The 12,361-nt window shown below is 37.7% G+C and overlaps 1 protein-coding gene across 2 annotated transcripts in view; it reads left to right on the top strand.

Moving 5' to 3' along the window:
* LOC120327826 (ephrin type-A receptor 4-B-like) overlaps window positions 1-11,814 on the top strand; it is a 39,469-nt gene extending 27,655 nt beyond the window's left edge. Inside the window, exons 9-20 of one of the 2 annotated variants that reach the window (XM_078114155.1) lie at window positions 1,881-1,989; window positions 2,520-2,664; window positions 3,618-3,699; window positions 4,427-4,641; window positions 5,090-5,417; window positions 6,750-6,884; window positions 7,398-7,687; window positions 8,149-8,376; window positions 8,890-9,039; window positions 9,364-9,551; window positions 9,943-10,095; window positions 10,610-11,814. In XM_078114155.1, coding sequence (XP_077970281.1) covers window positions 1,881-1,989; window positions 2,520-2,664; window positions 3,618-3,699; window positions 4,427-4,641; window positions 5,090-5,417; window positions 6,750-6,884; window positions 7,398-7,687; window positions 8,149-8,376; window positions 8,890-9,039; window positions 9,364-9,551; window positions 9,943-10,095; window positions 10,610-10,730 — 2,144 coding nt within the window. In that variant the 3' untranslated portion in view covers window positions 10,731-11,814. Of the gene's footprint in view, window positions 1-1,880; window positions 1,990-2,519; window positions 2,665-3,617; window positions 3,700-4,426; window positions 4,642-5,089; window positions 5,418-6,746; window positions 6,885-7,397; window positions 7,688-8,148; window positions 8,377-8,889; window positions 9,040-9,363; window positions 9,552-9,942; window positions 10,096-10,609 lie in introns of both variants that reach the window. The other variant, XM_039394186.2, reaches the window with a different exon arrangement.
* Window positions 11,815-12,361: the final 547 nt, after the last annotated feature.

Raw genomic sequence — 12,361 nt, 5'->3', positions numbered from 1 at the left:
CAAGATTTTATGCTGTGATACATTCCACACATACAATAACTATTGAGTAACACTTTAATACAAATATAGAATAAAGAATAGAAATTGCTAAAAAAATAGAATAGAAACTTTTAGGCTTTTGTTGAAAAACGAACAACCCTAAAAAATTTTTAGGTGATCCAATTGGTCTGTGACTAGGGCTGGGCATTTTCGAATAATGTGATGATTTCAGAATCGAATCGAATAAATTTTTCGAATCGAATCGAATCTCGAATAGTTGGAAGGTATGAAATTGTATGTAACTTTCTTATTATATTAGGCCCTCCAGACACATAAATTACTGAAAACATAGATTACATCATTACCTCAATACAGAAAAGAGCCATATGTCAGAATTGTGTTGAAAAAATAAGGCTTCAATGAAAAAAAAAATGAGAAATTTACCTCGACCATTGGTGGAAAGAGTGAACCAAGATGGCGGCGATTCGAATAATTTACTATTTGATTCGAATATTTGATTCGAAATGCCCAGTCCTGCTCGTGACCAATAGTTTGGGAAACAATGTTTTAATTCATGCTTAGATGCTCTTTCAGTAATCAAACAACTATACTGGCTTGATGCTGCAAAATCGATGCAAGATTTGACGATTCGCCGAAAGTTTTGAATAAAATATTTTTCGTTGTCAAATTTGTTCCTTGGTTTGAAATGAGATAATAATCAGATTGCCAGTCGTATTACTGTTGAACAATTGCACTTTTTGAGCTCCCTTGGTGATTTCATGATAAAAATCACGGGCTTGCAGAATTTTTAACATTATTGAAATATTCTCCATTTCTTAATATTTCATTTTGTCACCTTCGCCGTTTCGAGTGCATTAATTTGTCATGAGGTGTTTTTACTTCACTCCAAACAAAGCTGACTTACAGCCATCGATACTTAATCTCAGTGTCTCAAAAAATGATGTGTCCAACACTCATTTCATACTTGTTCCCTTTGTAGATTATTTGTCCCCCATTGCCAGACTTGTCAACATTGACGCACTTACCCCACATTGCAACACTTGTCCCACTTGTTCCACCATGCCACACTTGCCCCACATTGCCACACTTGTCCCACCTTTCCGCACTTACCCCACATTGCAACACTTGTCCCACTTTGCCCCACTTGTTCCACCATGCCACACTTGCCCCACATTACCACACTTGTGCCACATTGCCACACTTGTCCTTAGCGTCCTTATTTTTGAAAGAGCCAAAATTTTTCTGGCTTACCAATTCACTATATTCTGGACAAGGTAGTGAGCAGCGCGATCTTTTATTTGCTAATGAATAATACTATAGCAATGTTGGTTGGCAACGTACGTTAAAAGATCTCAGGTTTATATCTTATATATAGTACAATAAATGCATAGTATGTTGTACTTCACTGATTCCGGTCATTTCAAACACATAGTGGTCATTTACCAATTAGTGGCTGTATGTTAAGATCCCGTAGCAGAGTCTAAATCAGTTCTTCCCGAACGGTGGAGCGCGCGTTTTTTGAGGCGACGTGAAGCTAATTAAAAATAAAAATACTTGTTAGATTTGATCTTGCCCGCCTTATTTTTATTATTTACATTTCTTTATTTTAGATATTTACGTTTCATCCACGTTTCTTCAACGTGTTTTTTGAATAAAACATACTTTCGCCTTACTATCTGTTATTTGTAGCTTATTGTTAGCTAGTTATTTCAGAGGTGGGGCATGAGACTTGACAAATTATAAACATGGAGTGCGCTGCTTAAAAAGTTTGAATACCACTGGTCTAAATCCCTATTGCTCAATCTGAAGAATAGTAAACTGCTTGTTCACAGTCTGTTTCAATGTAACACTGTGAAAATTTACATGGTATATATTTACAGAGCCTCCATCGAAGCCAGAGAGAGTACAATACGTAGTGGAGGATACGACAGTCGATCTGACATGGTCGCCACCAAATGACAACGGAGGAAGAAGAGATGTTTACTACAGGTAACATATAAGACAAATGCTTTACTAAGAGTCATCGATTTGGAGAATAAATATTATTCTATTATTCTACCTCCATAATGAAAATAATAATTAAAGCCAACCAGGCACCAGCCTCAGTTGGAATCCGGTTTATTAAAAATCGACTCCGACCCCAAACCCCGACCCGAGAAGATGTTCTATTTCACTATGAGATACCCAGAAGGTCAAACTTAATACAAAATAATTTATAATCTGGTTTATTAAAATAATGACTCCGACATATTGATTGCTCTCGACTACAAGATGGAAAATATTGTTCAACGTTTCAGAATTAGACGTTTATCCAGAAAAAAGAATTTTATTCCACGAACGAGGAAACAAAAAACCAGACCGCTATCAATTCCATCTTCGGATCCGAATTACATATTATAACATACACTTCTGGTTGAAAATATTTTAACGTTGTACATTTTGCCGATTGAAAATTTCGACTCACATAAGTTACTACAAGTCTATTCATTTTTTTTGTTTGAACTCAAACTTCATTTCAGTGTGTCCTGCTTCCGATGTGACTCGACATACTCTCTCTGTTCCGACTGTGCCGACATCGTAGATTACGAGCCGAGTGGACGATATCTGGTAGAACCTCGGATTTATGTTCGAGCATTGTCTCCTCACACAAACTATAGATTCCGCGTAAGTAGATGTTAGGCTTGATTATGTTTGTATTGCAGGTGTTCTCGGCACTTAGTTATCAGTTTTCGCCTGTTCTCCTAATTCACCAATGAATGTTAGGAGGTCCCGATACCATAACATGCGGGTGTTCTGAATTTTCGATTAAAACAAGGCGTTATAAGCAGTCACCAGCGGCGTAGCCAGGAGGTGGGGCCGGGTAGGGGGTGTTGTGGTGTGGTTGTGGGTCGGACCCACTCCCCCTTTGGAATGTAGAAAAAAGTGTTTTTTGTATCATACATGGCAATTTTTCGTATTTAGAAACGCTTTTTAGATCTTCAAGAATCATGAAAGTCCACCTTTTCCGATTTCTGACCGGATCCGCTAACTGTTACGTTCTAACCTGGCAATTAGAAATTTTAGAACTCCCCAAAGGAAACCCCTTCAAAAATTCCTGGTTAAGCTCCTGGAAGTCACAAACCGGGAGAAACTATATTTTAAAAAACGCCCACCAAATTCAAATCATGGTGTTTGAAGGCGAAATCTTTGCTTTGTAGCAGCATTAGTATCTTCTTCAGCTTTTCATTTAGAATTTAGGGTGGTAGATGTTTTTCTATCACTGATAAAACTATTTGTAACTCATGAAAATGTTATATATTTGACTGGTCATCTGTATAGGCATATAATCCACTTCCCGACATTCAAATACAATTTTATTCAAGTTAAAAATCAAAGTGCGTTGCCGCACCTCAAAATTGAATTGCAGGTGTTTAAAATCACTGGGCAGCATGGTACTAATCCTAGTCCGTGAATACCGTACCCATCTTTTCACCCGGGGTGCAGAACCGTAAAGATACCGGGCCTTCCAAACCACAGCATCTTGTTACCTAACAAGACGACTTATGCACAGCCTTGTTCGTAGCGAATTGCATATAAAAACAACGTCGCCATTTTCTTATTATCTCTGTCACATTCAGATTTTCTCTTACAACGGAGTTTCAAAAACAAGCGGACAAGAAGCGATATTTGCTGAAGCATTGCTGAAGACCAGTGAATCAGGTATATATTTTTTTTTGCAAAGAAAATTATCAATACCGTATATTGCAGTGGTTTCTAAACCTTTCAGGGCTCGTGGTCCCTTTCCGGAGGTTTTTAGCCCTCATGGCCGCTCTGTTTATCATTCCAGTGGAATATACTATAGTTTCATTTGCGTAAATTTCAAATTCTATTATGTTCAAACAATTCATGAAAACACACTGTGAATATAACCTTATCAAGCAATGAAACTTGGCAGAGCGGGCACTCTTCTTAAAGGAAAAGTTAAATGGGACACGCGGCGTCGCTATTGAGTCAGAGCAAAGGAATTGAAACCGCAGTTTCTGTTTTGGGATCCCCTATCTTTCGATCGATAAGTCGGCAGTCTCCGTTCCTGTGAAATAACCTTATCAAACAATGAAACTTTGCAGAACGGGCACTCTTCTTAAAGGAAAAGTTAAATGGGACACGCGGTGTCGCTAATGAGTCAGAGCGAAGGAATTGAAACCGCAGTTTCTGTTGGGATCCCTCTAACTTCCGATCGATAAGTCGGCGATCTCCGATCCTGTGGAATTCCCTTATCAAACAATGAAACTTGCTTTATTACTTGATTGTTAAAAATCACTTTATTAATTATTGATTAAAAAGCAACAAACCTGGTTAAGATATATTGAGAACTGACTTCATAACAAAATTGAAATTGTAACAGGACTTTATGAAAACCCTCAAATTCATATGTATTCTATTACAGCACCATCCGCCGTGAGGAACGTTCGCATCATAAAACGTACAACATCTGAGATAGACCTGAACTGGGATTTTCCAGTTAATGCACATGGAATAATCCAAGGGTATGAGCTTCAATACTGGAGCGAGGGTGATGGAAGGATATCAAGGTCAAATAGAACGTCAGAAAGGTCATTCAGAATCAGATATTTGCCGCGTGGAACGACTTTTACAATCCAGGTACGAAAAATACGGCGCTCCGGAAGTATTCGTACTAAGATGACGCACAACCTGTGAAAATTAAATGAAATTGTTCAACACTTAAACTTTATTCGTGTATAATTAACTATGATCACGTATTATTGCTCGTCAATTTTTGGGATTATGACGCGATTTTTTTGCAATAGGATTTTATGAAGCTGGTAATAGGGTATTGTGTATTGAACTGCAGGCACTTTTTTCTTGTTTACTTTCTACTTTGGACACCCATATAGCACTTGCTACTAAGATACTTGAACGAGGTAGTATTAAAGTCATAAATATTAATAAAATAATTCTTTCCATGATATAGCAAATATATTTGTAAGCTTTTATTAGATCATAGTCTTCAGGAACTTCTTCAGACAAAACAAGATATAACTTTCAATGCATAATAATTATAAATTTCATGTATTTTCCTCTTTTTCAGGTCCGTGCAAGAAATGGCGCTGGTTTCGGGCCCTTTAGTCCTCCGGTGCCCATGAGCACACTTGACACTAAGGAATTCCATTTCCCCAACCCAGCAAACATTGGCGGTTCACCTTTTGTCGAACCACGTGGCGATGTAGAAGATATGACGTCATCAACTTCTGACGTCATCACGACAGAATATCTCCCTGTGGCTCTTATCATTGCAATATCAAGCGCATTGCTTATAGTAGTTGTAGCCGCCCTTTTTGTGATCAAACAAAGAAGAAATAGGAATCCGAAATATGGCTGCGCAGATCTGGAAGTTTATCCGTTTTTCGACAATGCTGGTATGTACACAAGACCTTATTTTACTTACTTTACCGAACAGTTCTGGGGTCTAGTATAGTTTAGTACCACAAGTACTTCCGGTGGGTGTAGCATAACAAATTTTGATTATGTCATCTAAAAATTACGTCACTACGACGTCACAATCACGTCATAGAGTTTGCCAAAGTATACTTACGATAGTCCAAAATGCCATCTGCGTCGATGATAACGAACTCACTAACGCCAGCGGTCTCTCTCATATCGAGATCGTTGCACGAGAAAACGAGAGAAATAACTTGCTCGATTTCGGGTGATCATCTGGGCGTTTTGGACGACCATCCGTACACTTTGGAAGTCTTTATTAGGCTACTGTGACGTCGTAGTGACGTAATTTAGGGTTAGGAATTACATATGCAAAAATTGTTAAGCCCGGCCAACTAGAAGTACATGTGGTACTGAACTATACCAGACCCCAGTTCTGTTCTTTCTGGGCTAGTCGTTTTCAAACCTTTATAGCCGCGTCCCTTTTTTAGATTTGTTGAGTCTCATGCCCCACCTCAAAAATAACTAGCTAACAATAAGCTACAAATAAAAGATAGTAAAACGGAAGTGTTTTATTCAAAAAACACGTTGAAAATACGTGAAATGTAACGTAAATAATGGAAGGAATAAAAAGTTTTGAAATGTGAATATCCAAAATAAGGCGGGAAAGTTCAAATCGAACAAATATTTTTAATTGGATGCACGCCCTCTCAAAATATTTCATACGCCCTTTCTTGTGGGAGGCGCAGTTCTTACCACTTCATGGCAGCTCCTGCCACGAACAAACCGCGGCAGCTCTTGTCATGGTTCTATAGCGCTATTCAGTAATCAGTATTAACGGTATATTCACAAATTAATGAACCAGATTTTAATTGATTATGTGGAATTATATCTACTTAAACCCTAACCCTAACCACAAATCCATCAAAACTGTATCCATAAGAAAAATGTTCCAACTTACCCAATATTTGTCACCATATAGGACAGCCCTTTCTTTCCGCGGTTACGGCAGCAAAATTTTATCTGCCATTGGTTTTCAATTTGCTGCCTCGGTAACGGCAGCTCGACATTGGTTTGTGGCAGCTAGAAAGTTAGTCGCCATAGGTTTGGCTGTAGCGGCCATGGTATGGAAATACCGCCATGGTTTTGCGGCAGCTGCAGACGCCACAGAATACTTAAAACTGCACTTGTCTTGTGGGGCGCACCCCACTGTTTGAGAACCAATGCTCTAAAACTTGTTCCAAATGTTTCGCATCATTTCCACATACGGACATTTTTTTTGCAAAACCATTTTCATTATTTTACAGTAGATCTCCTTCACGCACATCGAGAGCGTAGATCTTTTGTTGATCCAAGTACATATGGGAATCCAGATAATGCCGTCCATGAACTTGCGAAAGAAATTGACCCGTTTAATATCAAAAAAGAAGATCTAATGGCATCAGGTTAGTGTTCGACATGTTCTTCTATTTATTGAAATGATTTTTTTCTCTAGCCTGTTGATGATTATTTAATCCATTTTTAACACGACGCTTGTTCATTGTATTATTTCTGATCAAGACTCTGTGTGAGTGGCCACTGTTGTCTGACGACAGGGGCGTACCTAGCTGCAGGTCGGACCCCCCATCCCTCCACTTTTGAAATGCTAAGAAAATAATCTTTTTGTGTATCATACATGGCAATTTCTTGTAGCTTGAATCGTTTTTAAGCAGCTAATATATACCTTATGACTCAGATTCTCGAAACGTCTGCAAGAATAACACCCTAACACCCTGCTATTTTATAAAATTACTAAGTTTTGCTTTCGCATCATGTCTTTTATTAGCCACGTTTACTAATAGGTAGTCAATTACCAAAAATAAAAGAAAAATGCGTCATCGCAGTCAAATTACCGTCAATCCGCTTAAGAAACCATGTCATATCCAATCTTAAATGACGTTTAAATTCAAACATTTCAGGCGAATTCGGAGACGTATATAAAGGTTATCTTCGTCCAACAAGCTTCATTTATGACGACACAATAACAACAACAACGTCAATAAGGTCAAGTAATCTTCTGATTGCAATCAAAACCTTAAAGCAAGGTGCCACTGAACAACAGAAGCAAGAATTCTTAGAAGAAGCGCTGGTTATGGGACAGTTTCTTCACCCGAATGTCATACGATTGGAAGGCGTGGTTACAAGGACCACGCCCCTTATGATAATTACAGAATATATGGCAAATGGCGCGCTGGATAAATTCTTAGAGGTGAGAAATATTTGATTTTTGGTATTCTAACTTAAATTAAGAACTGTATTTTATTGGGCCTTTCATGTTAAAGGCAATAGGTTCATTTGGACTAAGTTAGAGAATAAGCCCCCCCCCCCTCGCATCAGTGCCGACTGACCAATACACTACAATCTGGACACCGACGCCCTCGTTGATTTTCTTTCTTAGGTTGCCTATGGATACTTTATCCTGCATATTTCTACATCTATGATATAAATGAAAACAAGTGTATGCAATGACAAAAGTATGTAGGAATGAATTTTAAAACATCTCAGCGTCCCAAGTTGAAAATTTGGGCTCAATCAGATTATCAAAAGTATTTTATATGGAGCATACAAAATGAATCTATAACGATAATTTCGCCCATCACGTGGCAGCTCTAAGTACCTTGTTCTAACCTACATATATATTGCTCTAATAATGTATTTTGAACCATCCAGGAACGCCATCTCCGTGGAATTGAGCTAGAAGTCTACCAGCTTGTCAACATGCTTCGAGACATAGCCGATGGGATGAAATATCTTTCTGACATGGGATACGTTCACCGTGATCTTGCCGCAAGAAATATATTGGTCAATGATCAGTTGATATGTAAAGTATCTGACTTCGGACTAAGTAGAGAGCTAGAGAATATACAAGATGAAGATACAGCTATTTATACCACAAAGGTTAGATCCGGATTTACTTGTTCTTAAATTAGAAATATTTTAGTATCCATTTCCAATTTGTATTTTCATTTAGACCAAAAATATGGCAAATTCCAGCCAGGGACAAACTATCAAAATCCATCTCTGTTAAGTTACCTCATATCCGGAGCTTTATTCCAAATCGTTCCGTATTTTATCATCATATATAATCTTTTATGAAAAAGAGTCAAAACCAGTGGTTCTCAACCTTTTTTTTTTGTGGCTCTTTTTCGTTACCCATTAATATTTCGTTGTGAGGAAAAAATACAAGAAAAAACAAAATCGTCCTGTGAAAATGGACACTGTCCTTTTAATAATTAGAATGAAAATTACCGATGTGTAGAAGCTTCCGAGTATTTAGCCACAGTTTCAATTTTATTTTAAAAGTCTTGTCGGAGATAATTTCTAGTTTATTTTTTCAGTTAATTGCAAATTTGTTTTTTTGTAATCAAATCCTTCACGATTATTAGTATTAATCTGCTTTCAATTATTCAGGGAGGAATGATACCAGTACGATGGACAGCACCTGAAGCTATCACCCAGCGCACATTTACGTCATCAAGTGACGTATGGGGATTTGGTGTCGTCATGTGGGAGGTTCTAACTCACGGGGAAAGGCCTTACTGGGAAATGACAAATTCCGACGTGAGTATTTTAATTGACAAACGTATGCGGGCCAGAATTTGGTACTCCCGTAGTATGTGTACCGGGTTAGGGCATAATTTTATTCCGATTTTTTCTTATTTTAGTTCTATTACGAGTTCGGGGACTGTCTCTGTGTTAGCCAAGTGAATATAGCCCCTGCCCATTAGTTTCAATCCCTTTACACAACTTGATGTAAAGTAGTCGAACAAAATTAGTTACCTTCATATTGGTACACACACTCCAGGAGCGCACTCATTTAATCTTACCTGTTCCTTCCTTAAAACCCATAAACTATCTAACCAATAATTTACTTTTTCATAACAGGTTGTTCACTGCGTAGAAAACGGATATCGACTCCCTCCACCACCTTTCTGTCCCCGGATTCTTCATAATCTCATGTTAAACTGTTGGAATATGGATCGAACAAGGAGACCCACCTTCACACAGATAGTCTCACAGCTTGATAATATTCTGACCAACCCAGAGAAACTTCAAGACACTATAAACAATATGTGAGTAGTTTTTCCGTCAGTGTTCTACGTGAAGTTACTTGTTGGACACGAAATGTGCATATGGATAGTATTGTTTTTATTATGTTGTTGTTGTTGCTGTTGGTATTTTTCTTCTTATCGTTATGAAAAAAAAATCGCGTTACTCATTATAACTACTGAACCAATTGATTGGAAATTTTCTATTACTTTTATTTATTTTAAAAATTACTGTTGGCTCAAAGGGATTCGTGTGTGCAGTGACGTCATAACAAATTGCACACCCTGTGGAGGTTTGGCTGTTGCGTCAGTCGTCACTCTTTCCAATCCTCTCCGCGTGAATTTACGAGACGGATAATTTCGTTCCCACAAAAACTTACCAAATTCCTACTAAAACTCTTTTCTCTCTTCCCAGTCCTCTTCACGAGCAAGCCGAATGCATCCCTGAATCCCTCGATTTGTCGTCTCTTGGCCAATGGTTAGAAGACATGAACATGACGCAATATAAAGACATCATGCTAAGAAATGGATGTGTAACTGCTGAACAAATCATAAGGCTGACGCCAAAGTAAGTATTTATTCAATATCACAGTGCCTTTGCGAATTATTTGCTACTTTGAATAGCTTTATTCGAAAAAAGACGTAGAATACATTTCAAAATAATCCTTTTTATGAAGCGTTCAACACCTCGAATACGCACCCTGATCCTAGTTACTATACTTTGAAGAACCGAGTTTTTCAAGTTTGGATTACTTTCCCAATCTGAGAGGAGTAAGGGCATGGCGTTAAATCAATCATCTGAGATGCCCTTATACCTAAGTCCAACTTCTCTAGCTAGGCAATTGGTAATTTCTAACCCCACCTGACTTTGCCATCTAAAAACTGCATCACTGCGACGTCACAATGACATAATAAGGCCCGCCAAAATATACGGATGGTTGTTCAAAACACGCAGACAATTACCCGAAGTCGAGCAAGCTATGGGTACTACTGTAGACCTGGCAATTGCTACTAGCACTAGGTTACCAGGTCATTGCACTCGATAAAGACTGACTTATTAACACATTCCTATGCTTTTTCAGCAAACTTGATGAGATGGGAATCACAGAGCATACAACACAAAATATTCTTCTCAACGGAGCTGAGATTTTGAGACAAAAACTTCTACAAGTTAATGTCATCGGTATCGGAGTGACAGTATAGTTTGTCTCGATTTCAAGGGATTCATATCAAATTCTTAGAAAGAGACGTAAAAGATCTTTGGGTCGTTGTTCGGCTTTTCTCTGAACTGATTGAACTAGCTATAACTTACAAATAATATTTGTCAAGTCGAAGACTTCTACAAGTTATGATAAATAAAAGTATAGTATGTCGCTCATTCGGGGGAATATTTAAATATCCCATGATGCAGACATCGAGTCTCAGACACAAAGGTCCGGAAAACGTTGTTTCTCAGGAGTCTTGATGGAGTAGAAAACGTTTCAAGCTACGAAAAATTGACATGTCTGATGCATGGAAATGTTGTGTGTCGAATTTTCAAAAGTGAATACTCAATATATCTCGCTCGGAATTGCAAGCTTATCCAAAAGTTATTTATTATTGTTGCTCATGAATTTCATTTTTATTACATTTTTTTTATCTAAATAGTATTTTAAAGGATTGTTGAGACTAAAAGTAATTGAAGTCTAAAATCCGTTTCATTGTATTTAAATTTGGATACTTTCCATGTGGGATAAAAATCTATTTACCTAAATTTTGAAAACTACTGTTGCACTATTACCGTTTTCCCCCCATTAAAATAAGATCCAGTCGATAACGTGAATTTTTTTTGATCTAGTCGATAGCAAGAAATCTCTCCTGCACGTTTTACATGATTGGCCATTTTCGAATAATCTATGTTTAGCGTTTTTTTTTTTAAATATAAACGTGTTAATTATAAAAAAAATGGATATAGATTTTCATGTTTTATATATTTGAAAATCTAGTAATTCTTTACTTTGTAATTTTTTTTTTGATAAATGTCCCATTGTTATTTTTTGAAGGGAAATTGAAATGAGACCCTGTCCTATTCTCAGAAAACACGATATTAAGATTATTATTAATTCACAGTAAATCTACGGTATCCTGTAAAAAAGTCGGTAAAAATTTAATTTTGTTTTTGTCACTTTTCATTTTGTTTATCTTAGCTTAGGTTCCTACTACTTCTTCATCAGTTCGTATTTAATGTTTTCATTTTTTTTATTGATTTTAATGTGCAATTTTCTATAATAAAAGCAGTATTTCCACATTTCCGGGTTTTGTTTGAGGTTGTATGTTTTTGTTACGGATGCATAGACTTGATGGTGGAAGTAGCTGTAACTGACCGGCGGTTACGTGAACCACCATACGGCGGCAAGGCGGCAAGGAGTCCAGCAAAAGGTCCCCCCCGCTAATAATTATCCCGAACCTGAGAACCCACGCTGGGTAATCAGAGATGCGGTGGCGAGCGTAAAAAAGGGTCGTATTCTTAACGCTAAGCACAATGCGCCTCACTCCCGAGTCAATTTACGTTACCATGTTGCCTTGCCAATTTATCACACCATGGGCGAGGTGCGTGTGATTGTATTTGTCCACGGGGTTTTCAACCTTCAGGCCATCTGTTCTTCGCCTGAAAACAGTCAGTCTTCCCCGTCAAATCTCAAGAATACATTTACATACAGTACTCGTGGAATTCAATTCAACAATTAATGTAAAACACATACAAGCACAGGGCCAAGTAATATTAGGGTCATGGTATTTGAACACAGGATTTCTACGATGCCAAAGTAATAAAGTCAAATGCTTCTACTAATAGG

This window comes from Styela clava, chromosome 7 (assembly GCF_964204865.1).
Source record: "Styela clava chromosome 7, kaStyClav1.hap1.2, whole genome shotgun sequence".
Lineage (NCBI taxonomy): Eukaryota > Metazoa > Chordata > Ascidiacea > Stolidobranchia > Styelidae > Styela > Styela clava.
The sequence above is the reverse complement of the archived record's forward strand: the minus strand, read 5'-3'. Positions and strand labels throughout refer to the sequence as shown.